The following is a 24895-nucleotide window of genomic DNA, read 5'->3' on the forward strand; positions in this document are numbered from 1 at the left end:
GCTGAATGGACTGGCTGACATCCAAACTGCCACCCCACAGTCATTGTGTGTGATGAATATGTGGATGCTTGTATTTTAGTATCAACAAATGCCAGGAAAATACCAAAATTAACATTTACGAGTATTTCCTGTGAGCCTGACATGAGTCCTCGTGTAGCTTATTTCCACAGTGTTCTGTGAAAGGTCACAATAAAGACCTCGATGACATAAATCAATAATGTTTTTGTAATTAAAAGCATTTATCAATAATCTCAGTGCCCACAAGATGTCAGTATCTGTGGCGCTGCAGGTCAGTAAGTCCATTTGATCCTCATCACCTGGGATTTACTGTCTCTGTGCAGTCGAAACACACCACAGTACAAATCACTGTCACATAAACTCTGCGTGTGTTCCACCAATCAGAGCAGTTTTTGACCAGTTCAAATGACTCCAGCGACGCAAAACCATGACTGCACTTTGTTCACACCCGGGATTGAAGTTAACCAACAGCTTTGTTTTTTCACACTTCTGTGTGTCCTTGCATGCAGTCCTGGATCCGTACCAGAGAGCAGGTCAGGTGACTTAAGCTAAGTTGGCGTGTCCAACCAGATGATTGGGATTTGGGGTGGTCGGACCCTGGCCGTCTCCCACCCGCCACCACATCCCACCTCCATTCACCAAAGCTCAGCAGATTAACTCTCTCAGATCTTTCCTCTTTAATTAGGAGCAAACAGGAGGCATGAAGGCACAGCGACTCCATACTAATAATTCATGATAAGCACAGCTGGGGAAATAAACAAAGAGGCCTCACTTAGATTTCACCAGAAAATTTGTATGTAAAACCATTATTATTCTGCTTCTGAATATACTCCACAAAACAATGTTTACTCAGCTGGGAGAAAAAACTCATAAATTTCATCTATTACCATTTCTACAAGTCAGTTGGATCACATTTTTATATATAGTTTTTTATCTTTCAACTATAGGCAAATATGAAGAACAGGGGAAATGAGCTACATATAAGACTCGGCTTTAACTTGGAGACCCACAATCATGTGGCGCGTCCTCTCTAAGCTATGTAGCACTGACTCCATTAAGGCCCAGTCAGCAGATGAGAAAAAACACCAAGCTATGTCTCAGTAATTGTACCAGCAGGGTTTTGTTTGCTGTATTCTTCTCTGCCTTGTTATCTTAAAGTTATTTTGCGCCCACATATATAGAAGATGAGGCACTCAACAAAGGAAGCTGCAGTGCTGAAAAGAACTGACACTTGAACAGAAGATGCAGAAACCCTGAGGGTCTTATAAACAGTATTTTAAGCAAATCAGACTGTAAACAAACAGCTGCAACAATTGAGTTCGCATTAGACATGAAAAGGAGAGAAAGCAAGGAATTTCTCTAACCCAAGTCAATACCTAAGTCAATGCAAAACATATAGTAGAATGTAGTTATTTGTCTGACAATGACTCAAAAATAAACTTTAATTCCACAATAATGCAAGGTTGCAAGGATGTCAAAGGTCACAGAAATAAAAATTTATTTGGTCCTGCAGTCTATAAAGATTTCATAGGAGGTAAAAGCAGTAAATAGTGAGTTCATGCTAAAAGGGATGCAAGAGTGGGTTTATCACGCCTTCCCAGAATCCTCCCCTGGAAGCCATTCATTTCCTGGATATTTGCATGAGACGTCTCCTCAATTCATTGCAGGGATTGCCCCTCCTCCTGAGGCAGGCCTATGGCGGGCACCATCAGCTGCAATCTCACTGTGCTGCCAGAGGACACAGCTCTGCAAATGAAGGACGGAGACATTACAAAGTGTAAAACCCAAGCACAAATTTTCTAGAGTCTACATCAAGTGTGCGCAGCTGTGACACAGTATCATTAACGCTGACAGGAGGCAGGGCCAGAATAACAGGCCGAGAGGGTGGATTATGTGGATGCGCATGTCTGTAGATGTCATGATGGCGTAATAAAGAACTGCAATGTGTGATTGGTGGATAGTGTCCCTACATGGATGGGTAAAGGCAGTCACAGGTGGGGCTTGGAGGAGGGGTTAAATGGAGACTGGTGAAGACAGAGAGTAAGGGGGCTAAATTTAGCCAATGGCTCTGCTGGGGTGGAGCTAATCCTCTTTGCACTCGAATTATCTGGCCTTCGGATTAGAGAGCTTTGCCTCTATGTAAGACATCTACTCTTTATAATGATGTCCCATAGCAGGCCGTACCAAGTCCTCTGATGGGGGTGTGAGAGTTGACAGACTGACCACAGATATGAATTTTGTGTGCGCGTGCACGTGTGTGTGTTTTGTCATGGCATTTCACACAAATGTGCGTTATATAGTAACAGCAAGTTAGTAACAGCTATCATATATTGCTGCATATGGTGCATTTAATATTGCATCAAAATTAAAATTTAAATCTTAACACAATATGTACACTAGTGAGCAAGGCACAAATGATCTCTGATATATACAATGTACAACTCAGACAACATATATTCCTTAATATATAATTCCATCTTGTTAATATTTAATAATGAAACTCTTAGATGTGTCTGTGGAAAGAGATTTTAAGCTGTAAATGCTGCATACATATCTAAACCAGCAGGTAGATATATGGTTTACATATCAGCTGTAGAGACTCCAGTTAAGGCATAGAAAAACTAATCTGATGGGTCACAACAAGATGACTAACGGAACAGAAAAGCAGTAAATAAGTATTTGTATTACAGTGCTGGATTTTTATTTTTGACAGACTTTTCCTGCAAATCTTATTTTCGTGTGAATAACCGGGCAATTTTACCTCTGAAAGCTTCTTGTAAACAACCTGCATTTATATACCACTTTTATCCAAACTACCTTAGATTGTGTCTTCAATTAACCCACTCAACACACACATTTTTGAAAGAGAGCCACCACCACTATCTTGATTTATCAGACCAGTCATTGCAGCTGAGGGACAGAGCTGACTGAGAACCTTCAGGATTTTTACATTCAATACCTTATCAACATTTTATTCTAAACGGGTCCCTAATTTACTAAATGAACACAATGTATTGATTAAAAATGACACAGGCAACTGAAACCATAAACTCACTCAAAAAGTTTTTACTGAGGTCATAGATCAGTAGATTCATAGATAGTCCAATATATCCACTGTCCCTTCTCTGCACATGTCCAAATGAGCCTCATCTCTCATCTCTCTAACTGCTCAAGCTGAGATCATCTTCAACTCTGGCACTAACCTTTATTAGTGCCATCCTCTCACTCACCAGGTTTATGTTAAACAGTCTGGTCAAAAAGTCCACTGCTCTGTCTCCTAGACATCTCCATATTTTCACAGGTATGTTTTCTGGACCAACCCAGCTACATGATTCAGAGCATAGCTGCCATGGTCCTGGGTCTTGGACCTAGCTTTTGGGTTTATGACGATGTGATTCCTTCTTTGGGATTCAAGAGATTTTCATGTTTTAGTTCTGCATTAGTTTTCTGTAGTTAGTATTCTCTAGTGTGTCTGAGTTTGTTATTTCTAGTTCCTGGCTCTTGTTTTATTATGTTAATTCCCTTTTGTGTTTAGTCTGTTCCTGGTCTTGTCTTGTCATCAGCATCTCCTTTTGCAGCCTGTCTAATCTCCATGGTCTTATCATTTGTCTCCCTGGTCATAGTCCCATGTCTGTCTGGTGTCTCTTGTCCTTTCATGTTAATTCACAGGTCCAGTACCTGAATCCAGTTAATGTGTCTCAATCTAGATCTCAGTGTGTTGTTGTTTGCTGTTTTATTTTGATAGAGTCCTGCTTCATGTGTATGATTCGACTTTGTTCCCCAGGTGTGTCCTCTCTGTCTTATCTTCTCCCTGTGTATATATTATTTGCATCTCCTTCACGGCGTGTGAGTTTCTGTCTGCCCAACCAATAGCTTGGTTAGTTAGTTCATTTTCTCTGTTGTTTTTCCAGCATTAAATAAAGCTGTGATTCTTAGTTTACTTCTGTCTTTCAAGTCCTGCACTTTGGGTACATCCTCTGCCTGCTACCCACCTGCATCACATCACAGTAATAAAGTGCATTGTATCATATCCATCTGGATAAATAGACCTATACAGAAGTGTTTTAATGTCTTGCTCAAGCAGATTTGGACACTTTCAAGCCTTTCACTTTTATATTACAGGACAATGTAAATACCCTCAGTAAAAACAAACTATATAAAGATGTTTTGGCCCAGGGAGACTGCAGATAGACGGTGGAGAAGGCCTCTTGAGGCCTATGTAATACATCTATATATTAAAGCCTTTTATATTATATAATCTACTATCATTTGGGAAATGCCGGGCATCCATATACCGCACCGTCAAACCATAACTGCAGTTTTTTTTCTGTAGCATCAGACCTCTCTTCTATCATAGTCAGTATATTCTGTGTATGTAAACCACAGGAATGATATGTGGAGCAGCAAAGCTATGATTATCCATCTTCCGCTCTAGGTGCCACTCAGACACATCCATAATAACCTCTACACTCATCCACACCCAGAGAAATAAAACTGCCAGCCCTTCCTTCCTGCTTCAACGGAAAAGGAATATTTCATCCAGTTTTGCTGATATGCTTATCCAGAGTTTCTCAGGATGGATGAGCAGCCAGCAAAGCGAGCCAATGTCTCATTCAAGGATACTTTGGCATACAGCTGTTCCTCAAAGGAAGCAGCTCTTCTGCTTCTGGGACAAAAGGGAGCGTCCCTGCCTGGGGTTACTATAGATAGTCATTATCCTAACATGGCATAGGCAGTGAAAACCACTTGGTGTGGTGATTAGATGTAAACTAAAATGTGCACCTCTTGGAACTTTCTTCATGTAAATTACTGAAACCACATTCAGGTACCCATAACAACGAGCATCTGCCCTGCTGATGTGTCCTTGAGCCAAAAAGAGAAAAGGAAAACAGAAAATCTGAAGGCTGCTGTTCTGACAGCTGACTATAAACTCTGACCTCTGTTAATACAGATCAGCAATATCCCAAAAATCCTGCAGAGCAACTACACAGTTTGCAGTCAGTGTCAGTTCAGCCTGTTGCTATTTAAACCTTTAGGACTGTACCATTACCTCCCAGAGGGGTGGTGGGGTTAATTCTGGGGAGTTTCCTGTGGGGATGAGCCCTGGTGAGGGAGGGGTAGTGTGTGGTGTGTATGTGTATGCATGGGGTGGGGGAGTTGTGAGCTTGGACCCTAATCCCTTAGGTTTGTCTACAGCACGGCCTTAGGATAAACTGACATGTAGGCGATCGACATTTGAAAATGCTACTTGGACTTTAGCACATTTTTAAGTTCAGAAGTCATTTTATATATTACAGGAATGCTTTCTCTGGTAAGATAACATTTGTTATTTTTCAATGCTCGCTGCTTTGTGAGATGAACTAGTGAGGAAATAGATAACAATGATGGAAAAGATAGCTGCAGTATGATTTTGATGTGGTGCAGCAACACAGGCCTGATGATATGCAGCAAATGCTCCTTTATGGTCAGCACTAATTCTGATGTTTATAAAACAGAGAAATTTTAGTCTGAAATTATTTGTGTCAACTGGTTTGTCTTTTACAAAAAGACATAAAGCTGAATGCTTGATGAGATTTTATGCGTTGAGTGGAAAATCTCCAATCTCTTGTCTATCAGACATAGAAATGGGTCAGTTAGCAGACAGTTGTCCCAAGAAATCAAACGGGATTCTCCTTTGACCTCTGGAGATCAGTGCAGAATTGAGATTAAAAGTAACTTGTTTCTGTTATGGTCCAGTTATTCTATCAACAGATGCACGACATTTAGCAGATGTAGTGCAACTGATTTTGTGTTATATCTCAATAGACACGAGTTGCTTAGTGGGATCCTGGTTTTGTAGGCTGATAAGAATTTCAGCCATTTCAATCTGGACTAACAATTTTTAGCGAGCATGAAAAATGTTTAGATCCTCTCAGAATTGCTTAGCTGTAGGTAAGGCTGTGATCAAACAGCTGTGTTGCAGAAATAGGGGTGGGGGTGGGGGGTGGGGGAGTGATCCAGTCACCAAAAGGGGCCAAATTAAAAAATACTATTGTAAAACTGAAGGCTAAAATTTAATTAGAGGACAGTGACTTGTTGCAGACAATTAATAAGCACAACGCTGTGGGTTCTAGGGTTGATTTGTGATTTTGTCAATTTCTACATTTCCTCAAATGTAATTAAAACATAGATTAAAAAGCAGGAGGTTGGACCAGCTGGGTATGAAAAAGTGAATGAATAAAGCTAGGCTCCTACAGCTAAACTGGAGCTGCCTGCAGTGGTACTGGTAACTACGGTAACTTAAAAATTAAATATAAGAATTGCAACTGGAAAAAAAAAAAATCAAAACGTAGACCACTGGGCAGCTCTGATGCTCTATCCACTGCATGTGTGTGTGTGTCTGTAGAGCTATTCTTCCAAAGTCCATTATCGCAGCATTAATATGTAACGCCACACGAGTCTGTGGTTCCATTGCTCTCTGTAGAATGAGCTACAGAGTTTGGCTCAGTCAAAATAATAAATGATCTGAATGGTAAAAGGTCATTTGTGAAATTGAAATAGCTTTCTGTAAATTAGGTGGCAACCTCTCTGCTTCCTGTTAAACCTCAGACTCACATTGATTTTCATGATTTCAAAGGGGCTCTCTGACTTTTCAACAACGGGACACACTCAGAGAAAGGCAGATTATGACCTATTCAAAAACTGCAGAGGCACAAATGGTGATTTGACATCTGTGTAAGTGTGTGTGCAGTGTGAGCTACGGCTGTGAACGCAAACCTGGATCAATAGGTTAGAAAACAAGGGCGGGAGATAGAGGGGAAAGACTAGGCAGCCCAACTGTTATGTAAGCGCCAGCTGTGTGAGAAAAGGAACTGCAGCAGGATGATGAAAGCAACTTCTCTTCCCTCAACATGACTGCGCATCCATCCTAACACATTCCCTCTCATGAACTGTTCATGTATTATTCACACCGCTTGAAGAAATAATAAATAGATGATGGTGATTCTATCACAGTACTCGACTTCTTCTCATTACTTCCGACAGCAAAACTGATTCAAGTGTAGATTTTAACACAGACTTTCTGATTTCAAAAACCTCGCATCTGAAAGCACCAAACAGCCTACATTTCAGTGCATCAATCCAGACTGTGTAATCCATCGCTGCTACCAACCACCTCTGTGACTTTCATGATGAAACAATGATGTGAGGCAACAAGGGCAGAATAAAAAAAAAAAACCTGCTGTCGTAATCTGGATTAATTTACAGTATTCGTCATCCTGCTTCCAAACCAGCACAGACCAACCCAAACCAAACCAAGCACTGTCACATGATAGGACTACAAATATTTCTACTTGGGTATACAGGGGCTAATGAAAGTTAGGCCAATAACACTTAGGTGGACACAAATGGTCCATTAGGAAAACTGCAGTACGGTAAATCAGGATTAAAACGGTTCAAATCACAATAAAAGTTATGTGAAAGGATTCAGGTGGAATTTCTAACTTGTATCACTTAGTTATTTCAAACAAACTTATCATTCATCTTATTCATTGAAACTATTAAGGATTCTATTAAAAGGCATATGTGGAATGTAAGGACAAACATGCTAAAACCTTTAGGTATAGTTTACTCTGGGGAAACAATCAGTTTGCCATCAAAAAGCAACAGAGGTCAGAGAAACAGAGATTGTGTGGAGATCTGGGTTATTTAGTTGATCTTGGTATTTATTAATTAATCATGTTAAAGACTGTCATTTGCATTAATTAGTGTCAGGCTAAAAAAAAATCAATTAATATATTTTGTTATTTAAGGTGAACTTTGTGGGTTACCTTTTGAAATGTGTTTTTAATGAAGAAAAATATATAATTAAACAAGATCTTAATAATTATAATACATACAGTTGCAAGTACAGCATTATTTGGTCTGGCGTGGCCAATAACTTATGCTCCTAATGCTAGTTTATGCTAATGTTAACTAATGCAAAGACGATTCAGTTTTCTAGATTTACTTCTTTACCAGTTTTATGTAATTTCTCCAGTAAAGGTTTAATAGGTTGCTTTACAGTACTATATACTTCATAAGTAGTACAGATGTGGTAAAACATGTAAGTGTGAATGTGAAGCTGTGGCTGGAGGAGGAATAAAAAGCTAAAATTCACCTGTGACTATACAGTTAGAGGTTAAATAAAGGTTTGTCTTGTTTAAATGTTTAACTGTGTGACTGAATTGTGTGCTGTGTTTGGTATTCAGCTAAGCCATTTAGTAATCTGACACAAAGCATTAAAAAAAATACGACATCATATTTTATCTCTAAACTACAGAGGATAACAGCCTCAGGTTAGCAATTTCTTGATTTTACAAGCATGTGTGTGCTCGGCTTCACTGTGATACTCATTTAATCACGTCAGGAACAGATGCAGCAACAGAAATCCTAAAATTTAATGGAATTTGTGTTTCTCTGTTCGTCGGCATTAGATGCTCTGGCCTCTGGTCACCAGAAAAATCAAGACAGATCTGAATGTGTCATTGCAGCAATGCTGTGTGATGGATCAAAATGGCGCCAGAGCATTTGAGCGGGGAGACGATGAGATTATCTGCTTGTGTGGAAGGACAAGCAGCCTACAGAGAGGGAGAAAAGCATTACCAAACTTGTTTTTCCTTCCACAAGACACTTTGAAAAATTTAATTTTTGGGAGAAGGATAGGATTTTAGTTCACAAGCAAGTTTTTTAAAAGTTGGAAAAATAAAAAGGAAATCGACTCAAAATCTGTTTTAATAGATGCAATAAATACAATACAAAGATAAAAACAGGTTTAAAAATCTTTCAAAAATTAACACGTTTAATCAAAGTTTAGCCATTAAATCTTATTCTAGTACTTTCCCCGATACTTTTATAGAATTTTGATGTAAGTTTTATAAAATGATTGTTTGGAAGTCTTTTGAGACGTTACTTGTTACCTGCCCAAAGGGCACCGTTGCATAGCAATGGCTTTTCCTCTACAAGTGATGTGGGGCTAACAGACAATATGTAATGTGTGGTGTTCATTGTTTTTCAGGTTCAGCATGCAGCACTTTCCGTATCACGGAAGGTAACAGTCTTTCAGCATACTTGTTGAGGCCTTAAACCTGAGACTTAACTACAGAAGACCTGCAGTTTTCTTCTGACACCAGGAGACTGCAGCTACACGAGAGCAGCTCACGGCTTCTTGGGAGGATTATGCCATTATAGCTGACAACTTGAGCTTCCTCAGCACACGACGGCTCCGAGACAAAGTCACTCCTGCTCTCCTTACATGCAGCAGGAACCATGGATGACCCCTATCACAACAATGTAAACCAGCAGATGACCGAAGGTGGAGATTACACCTACACCCAAGATGGTGGAGGTCAAGACGGCTACCCTTATCAGACGGACTACCCTCCACAGGACGAGGATGCTGCTAGTGATGCCACTGAAGGGGCAGATGAGGATGATCAGATGTATGAGGGGGAGTACCAAGGCATCCCGCACCCCGACGAGATCAAGGAGGCACGACGGGCAGCTCGAGTGGAGGCCAGGAGGAAAGCCCGGATGGCTGCCCAGGAGGAAGAGGAAGAGGAAAGCCTGCCAGAGCAATACGAGACCATCATGGAGGACTGTGGCCATGGACGCTTCCAGTGGATGCTCTTCTTTGTGCTGGGCTTGGCGCTAATGGCTGATGGAGTGGATGGTTTCGTGGTGGGCTTTGTCCTGCCCAGTGCTGAAAAGGACATGTGCATATCTAACGCTGACAAAGGATTACTGGGTGAGTTTAACTGAATTTCAATTAAATTTTATGCAGATCAAGGGTTGTTTAGAGCCAAATCAAATCAACAGTTGGGTCAAGGTAATATAAGTAATGTTGACGTTGTTAAATGAGAAAAATTAAGGTCACAAATGTGAGATATAGTGAATATTAAGTGTATCCGCTCACTTTCTGAGCCACTGATGATTAAGAATTGTTTTTAAAAACTGCAGTAATTTGCTGACTCGCCTTTTGGGACAGTGTTTCAGGTACAAAATATCTGGATAGTGGATAACACTGATCTTATCCAAATGTCCATCAGTGTGGAATTCAACAACTGCAGCTAAATTTGATCAATGACAACAAATGCAAAGACCTGTTTATCTTTTTTGTACACAGCTGTTTTATCTGCATGGCAACCAGAGTATGTTAACTTTCAGCATAAAAAAAATCTTGTTCCTTCTTGACAGTTTATCTATATTGTTTAATATGATAATGATAATATGATAAATATCCTCATATCGGTTATTAGAGATCACAGTCATGTTCACAGATTTTCAGATGGTCAGAAAATGTTACTTTTACCCATATGAAAGGCCCGGAGAGGCCTATAATTCATCCAAAAGATGGCATACTCATAGCATTCTGTCCAATAGTTGCCATAATTCTCAACTTCACGAGGCTAAAAAAATATCACGACATCCCCAAAGTCAGTAGAGTTAAATCTATTTAAAAAATCAATTCAACAGTTGCTGAAGTACGTCAGTTTGAACAGACTAGTACTGACAAACTACTCCCTCTGCCATTATTTATCATATGGCTAGCATGACAAACATAAATTATATGTAGACACATAAAAACCTGCAAGACTACCTAATTACAGTCATCTGTTGAAGAGTTTCACTCTTTACCCAGGGAGGAGGATCTCATCAGTGAAATGATCTGTTGTTGTGCTTGGCTGGAACAAAATCCCGCATATGCTTGGCTCTTGACGGCACATGGCTGCAGCCCACTGCTTCAGATAAAAATATCCCCCAGTCGCCGGAGCAAATTAGGGGAAAAGGCTTGGATCTTTCTAGGCAAATGCAAAAATAAAGAACATAATGAACATTGTGTGTCCTAATGGAGTTTGGGTCCACTGTGAGCAACCAGATTAGCTTCACTGAGCCTTGGCAGTGGTCCTCCATGTGTCTGGGAGTTGGCTTGAGGGTGCCAACAGATATATTTTAATTATTTAGTTATCTTTAGGACTGAAATTTGTATGCAGCGTGGACTTATCGGGAGATTTACCTTGAAAAAGTCAGTTCCTCACTTTCTGTGCAGACAACTGAACTGCAAATTAAAGCCTTTCACCTTATTTCCCAGACCTCGTGTGTAGCCAGGCGATGTGGCAGATTGCACATCGCTCATTTCATCTTAACAACAGGCTCCTGGGATGAAGCATTGCGAGAGATTGATGAGGAACCCGGTGGTGATTGCATTCGGTGTGTGTTCCCAGGCTAATATGGAGCATGTTGCAGCAGTCAGAGATCCTGGCGGCCTGCGGAGCTGGTGCAGAGCTGTCAGATATGCTTCAGGCCTCTGACAGGCTGCGGTAGCAGGAGGAAGGCCTGGCGAAAATGAAATCACAGCGTCTGTTTGCGCAGAATGGGGGCAGAGAGCTGATCATTGGCTGAGAATATGAAGTAGATCTGCAGAATGATCCTGTCTGATTCATGCTCATGCTCTGTCCACTAGACACACAGGAACAGAAATTATTTTAATCGTAACCTTAGTCCTGGAAAGCAGACAGACTCCCAAAGCTTTTGTTAAACACAGGAGGGTTAGCACACTTACCTTTAATGACAGTTATATTGTTTAATCTGCAGGGTGAAGTGTTCAATAGAGGAAGACACAGTGGTGGACACAAACAAAAGGAACCTACACCTGATTGATGATATCAGAAATTCTGCTCAGATTTAATCTCAACCCAAGCTGCTATACTTGATCCACAGCTACTGCGTACGTAGATAATTTTATGATACCTGCCAGATTGTCTTTGGTGCTTCATGTCTATTACTGAAATGTTTTGGCAGACTGGGAGAAATCACGCTAATCGTTCAAAATGTCAAGGTCTGTGATGCTCAGAATTTGAATTTTCACATGTTTCTAGAGATTTCTGAAAACAGCAGCTTCACTGCCCATTCAGAGCCTTCAGTTCTTATTTTCTTTTTTATCTCACAGATTCAGTAGTTTCTAATTTAGTTTTAGCAGGAAAACTTTGCTAATGTACTCAACAATGTTGAATAACTACTGCCCTAACACATTATACATTTTTCTTAAAACATAAATTCAAATACTTTCAGAAAAGTTGGAAAAGTATTCAACCATGGAAACAGTCGATTAAGGAAAAATGAACACGCTAATGCTAGTTTTTTTTAATTTAGTTTGGTTATCTTAACAACAGTTACACTTTTAATTGAAGTAACAATGTATATGAGAACTCATTTGTGATAAATGTGTTTTAAAAAGTGAGGCATTTAAACATAGTAAACAACCTAAAGTAGCTGAGCCAGAAGCTAACAATTAAAATAACTTCCATCCTTTAGTTTGGTCCCTGTGTGAGATGACAGCAATGATCGACATTTTCACTTAAAGGTTTTTCAGTGATTTGAAACCATTTTGTAAAACGTTGATAATGTTGGGTCTAATGTTGGGTATTTATAAAAGATGATATTCTCTTAAACAAAGTGACTCCCATGCAGGGATAGACCCACTTGTTTCACAAGTGCTGACGTTTGCTTCCCAGTTTTCAAGGGACTCATGGATTAGTAAGTTAACAAATGATCAAATATCATAAAAATCACAAAGAAAAACTGCACTGATTCATGAAAGTAGGTAGCAAAAATCATTCACCTGGTTAGAAAAATGCATCGATTTAACAGTTGAAATAGTCACAAATGTGCTATCTGAGGAAGTGGGCTTAATTCATTTTATTTGGAAATTAATTTATACAGCATCTATTCACGTTCAAGAGCATGGAGTCTCTTTTACTATATATTTTGTATCTCTGGCATCTTTTGCAGCTGTGTTTTGTTCTGTGCCTACAGTTGTGATAAAAGCACTTCAGCACAGTGCTTTCACTTTTAATGCAGGAAGGAAAAGATAAATTCTCCCTTTTCCTCCAGGGACTAAGTGTCTTCACTGTATTCAAGGACACTTTTGCAAGCTTGTTGCTGCCAGGACAGATCCTAGGCCTCCATGTGAAAGATGGGATTTCTAAATGCAAGGCCATCCTGTTAACTTATCCTTGCAGATATCTGAGGCGTTCACATTTCCTTAAGCAACTATTTGGCCAGCATATTAGATGGTATGATAGCTTTTACTCTTCTTTCCCCTGTGCAGTCTCGAGTTGAATGGGATATGCAACTTGGCGTGTGGAGCATCAGAGCATTTGGATAGTCTAGTAATCCACGGGGAAGGTGCACACTATGGCTCCACGTGCTGTTAAGCTGCTTAGTTCCTCTGTAGTTATGGCTGTGTAGTAAAAACACAGACTAGGCAGGAAGTATGCATTGTTCTAGTGGTTTAAACAACACGCTGAAGAAGATAGCTGAGGCTGTAGATTCGAGTCCCTAAACAGCTAAGACAGGAGAGCTTGTTTCTCTCTCCAGAGACATTAAAATGAAAAATGGAGTATGCTCTTGTGTGGAGCTGTGGAACTGCTTCAGAACAAGAAGAAATGGCAGGCTGGACCACCTGCCTGCTGCATGCTGACAGATTCCAGACCGGCCTGACTCAGAGTGGGAGTCTGCAGTGATAAAGCATGTAATCAAAGAAACAATAAAATGTCAGAGAAAGCCCAAATAACAGAAAAGGTGACCGGCGCTTGTGAACAAAACTGAAAGCAGGTTTTAAAATATGGAAGGTGAGTGTTGTAGAAGCGAAACGCTCTTCCTGGGAAATTATTGTGACCTTTATTTCTTTGTCTCAAATGTAAGAATGTGTCACACTGAAACACTGTGTGACGATTTCTCTTCCTCCTACTTCATACAAGGGTAAAGGGAGCCCCCTGGTGTTTGACTTGAGTTTTAAAAGTGAAGTGTTTGTTTGTGTGTGGATGTGTGAATCTGTAAAGGTCACATTTCAAGTTAACCAGGTTCCCAAGTGATTAAATATGTGCGTGTGTATTTGCAGGTCTCCTGGTGTATGTGGCCATGATGGTGGGTGCACTGGTGTGGGGTGGTCTGTGTGATAAAATGGGGAGGAGGAAGTGTCTGATCTACGTCCTGACCATCGACCTGGTCTTCTCCTTCCTGTCCTGCTTCGCTCAGGGCTACGGCTTCTTCCTCTTCTTGAGGTTCTGCTCCGGCTTTGGGTGAGACACTGACTTAGCCAAATTTACATTTACATTACTTGAACAAAGAAAAAAAACATCCACAGGCTTTTGTCAGACTGACTGACCTTTTCTATAAATAAGTTAGTAGAAAGAGATTTCAAAATAATACCCCTGACATTTAAAGAAAAAAATGTACCTGGTAGAACTAACATTAAAAAAACTGTGGTCTGTGGTACATTTAGTCAGACTGCTCAGAAGAAAGTAACTGATATGCATGTTAAAAACATTACATGTTCTATTGTATCTAACCTATTATGCTTCTTAGTGCTTTAATAATGGAGTGTTTTAATTTGGTGGGCTATATTAGACATTTCAGACTGCTAAATTAGTTTAATTGGTATTCTAAAAGAAAAACTGACCCAGTGTTTGAGTCTAATTGGCGTTTACTGTGTTGGGCAGTTTGACATCCGTTCTTTACTGCTATGCAAGGTCCTCCAACTACATGAGGAAGTGTAAAGCAAAAACTGTTGTTTAAGCCATTTAACAATTGCAGGAGAGAGCCAGGAAGATTACAGTAAAGTAGGGGTCTTGTAGTACCTTCTACTCTGCATGCTATCATGTGCAGCCTGCTGGCACATGCCACGAGAACACACTGTTAACACCACCTCAAAGACTGCATGCTGCACACGAGGAGATTTCTGCTTATTTACTTCAACAGAGCATTTCTTTATTACACTAATTAAAGCAAGTAAACAGTGCTGTTTGATTGTTCTTATTTTCAGCTTTATTGCTCAGTTCCTGCTGTTGCCAGCACCTTACGGTGAAGCTATTGGTGCGCACTGATTGATTTTGCAACTTTCAAAGACACATTTATTTTGATAATGGTTCCAGCCAGATCTGCAATATTGATGTTTGATCTTGTTGTTCAGCAACAAAATACAAGGTCACCGAAATAAACTGTTCTGCTGTCGCTGATTCGCGGTGATAATGAGTCCCACGTTAGTCATTAACACTCACATTTGAAGAAAAACTATGTGCATTTTTCTGGCATGCTAACAGGAGGCTGACTGCACATCCCTGTATGAAAAGATTTGCTACAGTCATAAAAAAGGGAGGAATCTTCAAAAATGCCAATAATCCTTGAAGTCATTTTAAACCTACAGATGTGATAATCTGATTTTTTTTTTCCACAGTTCAAAAAATGTTTTAATGTCCCACAAAGTATGTAAAAGATCTGAGAAATGGAAACGGCATTGACCAAAACGATCAAATATCCCTGCTGATGCCGTTATTAAACTGTGACCATCGCCAGCACTGAAACTTCCTTATCGCAAGGCTCCAGAATTAAATCAATAATCACCCTCATGATAGGAACCAAAATCTTGACTTAACTCGTGCCTGTTCAATAAAATGAGCTCTGAAAAATCTATCAAATATTCTATCAATGCCAGTAATTCCGTCATTATATAACAAAATGTTTTTAATCACGAGTGTTTGAAGCTTGCATCATCATGAGTTTTAGATAAGAATTTTCCAGTTCCAGTTAGGGTTTGGCCTTAATTTTTCATTTAAAATGCAAATGTGTGACAAGTTGTCTTTAAAGCAAATTTGACGAACATCCAAAGGAATAGGATGTCCTAAAATCTGGACAAAATCACATCAAAATCAAAAACATCTGTGTAAGATTACACTCATTTTATGTTTTATGATCCCTCCTCCAGAATTGGTGGCTCCATTCCAATTGTGTACACCTACTTTACTGAGTTCCTGCAGATGGATAAACGTGGAGAACATCTGAGCTGGCTCTGCATGTTCTGGATGTTTGGAGGCCTGTACGCCTCCTTCACCGCCTGGGGAATCATCCCTCATTATGGTAACGCACAAACTCTGATAAACAGACAAACACATGTAAAGTATTAAAACATATAAGATGAATAATTGAGACCCCCACAAATGGAGTCTGTAATAACAGCGTCCTCTGTTAGTCTCTCACGGCTGTCAGTTCAAATGCCTCGTGCATTAATGTTTGCACAAGTTTGCAAATTTAAACGTTTGCCTTCTAAAAATATTACATTTAATAACGTAGTATAGCGACGATACCCCAATTTTGGTATGTGATAGTTGTGTTATTAAATCAAATGCAGTATTAGCAATTCGTAATGTGTTCGTAGGGAGAACAGCATTACTATTTCAGTTTTAATCAGTGGCTGAGACCATTACTTGCTGAACAGAAGCTGATGTCTTAATCTTTTCTGCCATATGGGAAGTCACTGCAGTCCAAAATGTCACATCTTTTTGCCTCTTACTCCCATTTGCCCAAAATTCTTGAAATGCTACTGAAGTTAATCTCTTTGCTTAATAATCGTGTTCATAAGATTACAATAAAATGTATTTGCGCTATTAAAATGTGTTCATGTGTGACAGTAAAGAGAAATGACGAATGACAAAAAAGTAGTTACTGAATGTAATTTCTGGAGGCAATTTATCTGAAGTTCAACAGCAATTTGACACCTCATACACTCGCCTTTTAACTTTTATGTCTATGAACACCATCCTGCACCATCCTCCCCCACATACCCTTTATTCACAAAAGTACTGGGCCGTTACACTTAGAGGAGCTGCCACAAAGCCCCTAATACACAGTGTCTGTGCTGCTGTTTATGCCAGAGGAGGATTTGAACTCTGAAGATCATTGCTTACTATCCATCCTTGATTCTCTATTACTAAATGTCATCTAATCATGTTTGAGAATGTAGCTCTTGCTCTTGAAAATTGTGTGTAGCCCGCCCTTGGCTCCTCCCTTGCTTTTTGTTGGAATTTTTCTCATAGTGGGAACATTTTGCTTCTTCTCTTTCTTTCTCGGTCTGCATAATGTGGTGAAATGTATTGAATAACTCATTAATATGGCTTATCTGGAACCTTATCTAATCAGTTATGTTCTGAATTAATTATTCACAATAAAACCAAACATACCGCCAGCATCCAGTTTGAAAAAGATTCCCAAACAGCCTCACAGTTGGCTACTTGTAATTGACTTTTGATGACTCAAATGTAAACAACTCAAGAAAAAAAATTGCAACACATTAATTCTGTGATTTGATAATTAAAGCATTCCAGAAAACAAGGTTTGTGGAAATATTAACGTGTTCTTCACTGGGTGGTTTTTGCAGGTTGGGGTTTTGCCATCGGTACACATCTTCAGATGCACAGCTGGAGACTGTTTATCCTGGTGTGTCTCTTTCCTGCACTGGCCGCACTCATCGGACTCGTGTTCATGCCGGAGAGCCCGAGATTCCTCCTGGAGGTCAGATACTGGAACCAGTGTAGCCAGTTTGTAGTAATAATATTGATTGTCAGGATTATGCATCCAGCTGTGATTGGTTAAGAATGTTGAGTCATCACCACACCAACATCCCACTGCTGTGCAAAGGTAGCGATGAGCTGCTAAGACAGCACCAGAACACCACCCGCCCCTGTTTCTCATCCTGGACAATATCAGGGCTTTAACCACATGTGGTATTGTATTTGTATGCTACTGCTGCACCACAAGTTATCACACATTACCCCTTCTAATAAGAGGCAGACCTAATGGGAACATTCATCTGGCTGCAGTGCTGGTGGGAAAGTTTAAGCGCTCAAACCAAAACCCATGATTAAAAGAGTCACTCTTATATATAGTTCACTAAACTTTATAATTTCAACTACACATTGGAAAACCCTGAGAGGTTTCACAGGGTGCTCTTTAAACTTGTTTAAATAGATATTTATATGTTTGTACGTGTGGTTTTTCAGAATGCACGGCATGATGAGGCGTGGATGATCCTGCGACAAGTTCATGACACCAACTGGAAAGCCAAGGGGGAGCCAGAGAGAGTTTTCACTGTAAGCCCTCATTTACACTCATGTTTGGCTCAGTCAGTTGACAGAAAAGTTATCTACTTATTAACAAAATAAAATAAATGTAGCTCCAATCTCCCTGCATTTGTGCAGGTGATATCTCTTTGTAATTTATGTAAATACCTTAGAGTTAGTCTTACATCTCTTCGTCCATCTATTCATTGTCTGCTGCCTATCTTGGTCCAAGGGCAGCAGTCTAAGCAGAGATTCCCAGACCTCCCTTTCCCTAGCAGCCTCCTCCAATTCTTCTAGTGGGACACCAAAGGGTTCCCAAGCAAGCTAAGGAACATAATCTCTCCAGCATGTTCTGAGCCTGCCCTGGGGCTTCCTGCTCAGCAGGAACATTTTTGTCCAGTTGCACGTGCCAGCTGGACAAGCCCAAAATAACTCATCCAGGAAGTGCCTGTGTGGATAGGGTGGCAGTCAGAGGGAGAGGCCTTGGTGAAATGAAGCTGAAGACGGTTCTTGGGCTCTTGAGTGTGCAATAAAGTAAAAATCATTGAGGAGAAATCATTTGAAAGCATCAAAAAATAATAATTTATTGAACCAAAGAGTTGACCATTCAGCAACTCCAATGAACTAACATAACAGGACCTACAACTCTAGACACTGGTGGTGATGGACTTGAAGATTTGATTGAGGTTCTCTGTGCAACTAGGATGAGGTGGAGATGGGGGCGAATCGGGTTGGACAAATGAGAGTCTGAAATTCAGAATAACTGAAAGGAACACATGCATGTAAGAAATTAACTAATTAGACTAGAGTAATGATGAAGATGCTTCATAACAAAACCAAAAAAAACAACATAAATCCCAGAGCCCCATCTGTTAAAATACTGATGAAATGTTATTCACGAGTCCTGATAATCATTTGTTTTTATTAATTAATCTGGTTAGGAAACTTTGATCAAAATTTCCAATGTTTGTTTGTCTGTGTGCAACAATAATTACCATGAATATCCCCGACAGGTTTTTTTGTTTTTGTTTTATTGTTTCAACTCAAGGATCTAACACAAAAACATTTTTTAAAAACTCGATCATGTATTAATTTACATGTTTTCTGCTTAAATTAAAGTTTTATTTATTTTTAATGTTTTTTTTATGTCACACTTGTGTCATCTGTAATTGTACATGAAAAAAAATATCAAAAAAACTTGATGCCTTTGTCAAGGTAACCAACATCAAGACTCCACAAACTCAGGAGGATGAGTTCATAGAGATCCAGAGTGAGACTGGGACTGCCTTCCAGCGCTGGACTGTCAGAAAAATGACCATGCTGCAACAGGTCTGCAACACTTTACAGTAAAATAAAACAGAATTAAAAAAAAATAGACAATTTTTTTGCTTTGCTTCTTTTTTAATGCAGACCTTGCATGTCAAGTTTGATTGTCTGTCGGTCTCTTTCTCCTTCCTTAGGTGATGGCCAATATCATGTCTCTATCAGCGCCGGAGCTCCGACTACAAGGCCTCCTTCTGGTTATTGTCTGGTTCTGTTTGGCCTTCAGGTAGATCTACATTGAAAGCTGAGGTCAAAACAGACCTGTGCTTTCATCTACAGAAAAAAATTAAAATTTTCTATCTCAGGCGAATCATTTTAGTTTTCTCCACTCATGCTTCCAATCCTTCTGTGTCCATCAGCTATCACGGGCTTGGAGTGTGGTTTCCTGATATGATCAAGTACATGCAGTATGAGGAGTACGAGTCCAAAGTTCGAATATTCCATCGAGAACGTGTGGAGCGTTTCCACTTTAACTTCTCTCTGGTCAACCAGATCCACCGTGAGGGGGAGTACATCCATGACAAGTACATTTCCGTAACACCTAATGTTATACATTTTTTCTCAGTTTCACAGTTTCGTTTGTTTGTGCTACTGCTTCATGTCATTATTTTCATTTAGGTTCGCCAACATTGAAATCAAGTCGGTCAAGTTTGAGAGTTCTCTGTTTGAAAACTGCTACTTTGAGGATATCAAATCCACCAACACCTTCTTTGAGAACTGCACTATTAAAAACACCGTCTTCTATAACACAGGTACCAGACCAGACTGCACTGAAACTGTACAATTAGCTAAAGCAATAGGTTTCTCCTGTAAGCACTTTTTACAGTCTAACCCTCTGTACTCTTCAGATCTCTGGCAGGACAAGTTCAAGAACTGTCGAATGGAAAATGCCACCTTTCTCCACCCGAAGAAAGGCTGCCATCTGAACTTTCAGGAGGAGAATGACATCGTCATCTACATGGTCAGCTTCCTGGGCAGTTTGGCTGTCTTGCCTGGGAACATCATCTCAGCGTTGTTCATGGACAAGATAGGAAGGATCCGCATAATAGGTGACCTCAGGAGAGAGCAGCACAGGAACGATGAGCTTACGTAGCCAAATATTCAGTCAAATATTTGTCAGTATGTCCTCATTTATTTGTCTTTCTAGGTGGTTCTATGCTGGCGTCATCGGCCTGCACTTTCCTTCTGCTGTTAAGTTTCAGTCAAGGAGCTGTAATATGTTGGCAGTGTCTCTTTTATGGCGTCAGTGTGGCAGCCTGGAATGGACTAGAAGTAATTTCTGTGGAACTCTACCCGTCCTCTAAACGGTAATCTATCCCATTTTTACGTGTAATATGAGCTCCATTATAGTACAGATAAATTATTATGACTCTTCCAAAAGGGTAGGCCAAACCCACCGTTCAGTAAAGGCTAGAACAACAAATATGCAGCTGCATTTTAACCAAAAATAGCCTGGAATGCACTTCATGCCTTCTTTGTTCAGTAGTGACTCGTTGGCTTTAAATATATAATCTCCCCCCCTGCTGGTACTGCAGCTTAGGCATGCATGTCCATTTTATGCTTGGGAGAGGCAAAGTGTAACATCCACATCCAGTAAACCCGAAGACTTGTTGTTTCAAATGGAGTGAGATATTTACAACATATAAGAACTGTAACTAGTAAAGGCAGGACTTTAATGAGTAACTGAGTAATCACATCTGCCGGGGGAGAAAATGAGAAAATATGCAACCAGGAGCTTATATGTGAATTTAATGCCTGATATAAAGGGAGTTATTTTGCAGTTGATAACAAAATTATACATATTATATATGGAAAGGTAGCTGTTAGTACACCAATCTTAGCTGTGTTACTGTGGTTTGCTGAGGAATGAAAAACAGTATAACATTACTGCACAGCAACACACTGCAAATGTCAAAGTAGCTTAACTAAACTCAAAATGTGGCACCTGCCCTTAGAAATGATTGAAATAAGGAAAGCATACACCAGTGTGTACCACCGAGATGGAACGTGCCATCGCGCTAATGTGTAAAAATATATAAACCAATACAAAAATGACAAAGTAGCTTAACTAAAACCAGCTATTTCCTGAACAAATACATTGCACAAACTCGTGCATTATTCTTTGTGGCCTGCGCTCATAGCTGGCTCCCTAAATCATTTTCTCAGATATCTAAACTCTGACACCCCCTAGTTGCGCAAAAATGACTTGGATATTTCACAACATCGGTGACACAATGCTTGGTACACACAGGCGTTTTCGCTGTTCTTTCTGCTGATGCCTCATGTCCTATTGCCTGCATTCTGTTTTGTCTTCTGTGAGGCTCAAGCTTTCAGTTTGGCAGCTTTGTTCTTGGTTCCTAACGTTGCAGGTAGTGCTTCCCACCTCACAGCACCTGTGAGGCATATTTGATGTTTTTTCCTGGCAGACAGAAGTGAACACCTTTGTGCAAAACAATGCCAGCGGAGAACAAATGAACTCAAACGTTAACCTGCATCCATGGCCAATTCGGTTCTCCACACATTCACTTCATCAGTAAATCAGCCAAGTTATGACTCTAACCCTTCTCTGTCTTTCTGACTCTGCAGAGGAACTGCGTTCGGCATCCTGAATGGCATCTGTAAGTTTGCGGCCATCATTGCCAGCTCTATCTTTGCCGCCTTCATCGGCATCACTAAGATCATCCCCATCTTCCTGGCCTTCGCCGCCCTCGTCTGTGGAGGCATGGTGGCTCTTAAACTGCCCGAAACCCGGGAGAAAATCCTCTCCTGAAAAGCCAAACTCCTGCAGCCTCTGGGCCCCAAACGCAGTCTAGCTATGGGTGAAGCCGCATATTCTGGGGAAAGTATCAGCTTTTTAAACTGAAACAGAAAGGTAATAAAGAAAGGCCACGTTGTGCTAGATGTGTGTGTCATGGTTATACGAGTAAAACTATTGAAAACCTGTCTGGTTGCCTATATAAACCTGTGGTTGCTTTCTGTTCTGTCTCTAAGTACCTCAGGCTGCCCAGCTTTTCTGTCACATTGAATAAAAAAACTAGTCTTTGTCTTCCCTCCATCTTTCTCCCAACCTGCGTTTGCACACAGTGTAGTAACATTTGTGTTGTTTGAGGTTCGTGTAAAAGATTAATATGAGATGAAAATGTGTACTTGAAAGGTGTTGTAGTTCTTGTTACCATGTCGTGCTTTGATTTCATTCCCTCTCAGAGAAAGAGAAAGGACTTGTAGTGATAACTTGAAATGAATTTGAATCCTGTTGTATTCACCGCCGAGACTCAGCAGCAATATCACTGCAGGTGTTGTTATTCAGAGAAAACACCCATTTCACCCACACAGTCTTTGTTTATTCTGCGGTGTCCTGTGGTGTCTGTAGTCTTCTTTAGTTGTTGCTTGGTTTGTTTTCTGTAGACTTGAATCCAGATTCACCATTTTCAATAATGTAGAAGATTTTTTCTTTTAAATGAAATCCTCTCCCGTCCATTTCTCCCAGCGTATCCAACCAAAAACAATTCTCCTTGTCTGTCGTCGTGTCCTCGACTCTGAGACGTTTATGTCTGTCCTCAGTGGTAGAGCTGTGTTTTGCTGGTGATAATGTAGAATCAGAGTCTTGTTTGTCACATCTTGCCATGACAAAGTGTAAGGAACTGTTTAATTTGTTTTTGTCTGTTTTTTTTTTTTAAAGAATGACTGTGAAAATAGATGTTTTGATATGATGCTCTCATTTTAACATACTGATGAAGAACTGATTTACAGAACTTGTTGCATATTATGTTTCAAGACTTCTAAAGAAGGTGTTACTTTTTTTTTTTGGCACAACTGAGGTGTGTATGTGCGCGCGGCTGTTATCCACACATCTGTGAATTCACTGAATCACAACAGTCTTGAATACCAGTATTGTATTTGTGGTTGTACATATAGACCTGTGTATATTAGTTGTAACATAATAGCTGCATCATGACTTGAATAAAGCTGAGGGCTCATGATCTGGTTTCCTGGTTCATGAACACGTGAAAAATGTCATACATTTTAAACTTTATGGAACACTGTTAGTACCTGTTTTGTGTTGATTTAGAAGTCACTGACAGATGCATATAAAAGCAATGGAGGTGCTCTTCTTCTGGGGATTAAAATCTTTTCTATGTGATCCAATGACCCTCTAAGTACTGGTGTGATTGGCTCAAAGACACACCCCATCTGATTGTGGTCACCCACTGGTTTGTGGACTTGCATTTTTAATTTTGGAGCCAACAGTGACCATATTTGAAAGACAGGTTTGTTTACATGTCCTGCACATCTTCTGCATACAAGCTTCACCGTTTTATAATGAAACAGGATATTTATTTATGTTTTATTCAGACACAATGTGCATTTATCATCATCGCACTAAAGGGCTCACTTTTCACTGTTGTCCTGTTGCCAGAGGTTAATCTTAATCCTCAGTAAATACTGAGCTTCATTTTGATTCACCCTGCAGAAGTGTCACACAAAAACAAAGCAATAATCACAGGGGGGTTGTGTGTCAGCGCTATCAGTCTTATCTTAGTCTTGGCAAGAAAGCAAATGAGCGCATTCCTCAAAATGTTGAGCTTGTCCATTTGATATAATCTGACAATGTACAAAATACCCATAAGAAAACATTTGACAATAGTGTTTTGCTTGACAGATGAAGGTGTGCTTTCAGTGGGAGGTGCACTCTGAATATAAACTGTGACACAGTGATGAATACTGGCAGAACATTTAAAAATCTGTTAAGAGATAAAGAAGAAAGATACAATCAGCATAGCCGTCTTAAAAAAATGTCATTTGAATTTATTTATTTGGTCATGTAAACATGATAAAGAAATGAAATTATATCTTGCTTATTTTTTAATGTAAGCATTTGCGACCTCTTCATTCGATTGTTTTCTAGCAAATTGTTTTCTCCTTCAGGTACGATGACTGCGAAAGGGAGCGGAAAAAAATAGCTGTTCCCATGTCAGAGCCAGCTGTGTGATTGTGGGGATCTAGTAAAAACATGGCAGCACACAAGTGTGAGCAAGTGCCAGTAGTAGGAGGATGTGTTTACTCTGGCTAAGGTGTGAAAGACACTCTGCTGATGTGTCTACCAGGCTTATCAGAATGTCTCATGGCTGTAGAGGCCAGTGAAACGTTGTCTCTGAAGCTAATATTTAAATTTAATCTCGTACTGACTTTTGCGCAATTTGACCTATTTCTGCAGCCTGACAGCGTCTTCCTGCTCGGAGAAGAAGTTACCTCAGTCGTGTTGGCCAGCTGGATTCTTTGATGTTCTGTGAACGTCACTTTCTAACAACTAGATGAAATTTACTGTGCACCTCTGGCTGACCCCTCCGGTTCCAGCACTGTTTCACACCTAGGGTGTAAAATGTGCTCCGCTCACATGCCACCTCACCCACTGACACACACACACACACACACACACACACACACACACACACACACACACACACACACGCACACACAGAATCTAACAAAATAGCTGTTATTGCCGCATGAATTTGGGACACATAGGACTAAAGTGATACTGCTTTTCACAACTTTGTTTTTTGCTATGTTTAACTGCCTCTGTCAACTCCATCAATGCCATTTGTATAATAATGAGACCTCTGAGTTAACCTGTGAGCTCT

General features: G+C 40.1%; 1 protein-coding gene across 1 annotated transcript; it reads left to right on the top strand.

The window, feature by feature from the left end:
* The first annotated feature begins 5117 nt into the window (after window positions 1-5117).
* sv2ba (synaptic vesicle glycoprotein 2Ba) lies at window positions 5118-24010 on the top strand. The gene is made up of 13 exons (XM_040010617.1): window positions 5118-5329; window positions 9053-9781; window positions 13937-14117; window positions 15800-15951; window positions 17249-17382; window positions 17871-17960; window positions 19146-19259; window positions 19391-19479; window positions 19613-19777; window positions 19872-20005; window positions 20102-20302; window positions 20401-20560; window positions 21840-24010. Exons 2-13 carry the CDS (start codon window positions 9304-9306, stop codon window positions 22021-22023), a joined length of 2082 nt encoding a protein of 693 aa, XP_039866551.1. The 5' UTR covers window positions 5118-5329; window positions 9053-9303; the 3' UTR covers window positions 22024-24010.
* Window positions 24011-24895: the final 885 nt, after the last annotated feature.

The sequence above is a fragment of the Simochromis diagramma genome, unplaced genomic scaffold, assembly GCF_900408965.1.
Source record: "Simochromis diagramma unplaced genomic scaffold, fSimDia1.1 OVJJ01000603.1, whole genome shotgun sequence".
NCBI classification, from domain to species: Eukaryota; Metazoa; Chordata; class Actinopteri; order Cichliformes; family Cichlidae; genus Simochromis; species Simochromis diagramma.

What these genes read in the sequence shown, in the direction of transcription:
- sv2ba (XM_040010617.1), top strand. Translation starts at nt 9,304, where the DNA reads ATGGATGACCCCTATCACAACAATGTAAACCAGCAGATGACCGAAGGT. An exon ending in AAATGACCATGCTGCAACAG is followed by an intron (nt 19,260 to 19,390) that starts GTCTGCAACACT and finishes CTCCTTCCTTAG; the next exon opens with GTGATGGCCAATATCATGTC. An exon ending in TGGTTCTGTTTGGCCTTCAG is followed by an intron (nt 19,480 to 19,612) that starts GTAGATCTACAT and finishes TGTGTCCATCAG; the next exon opens with CTATCACGGGCTTGGAGTGT.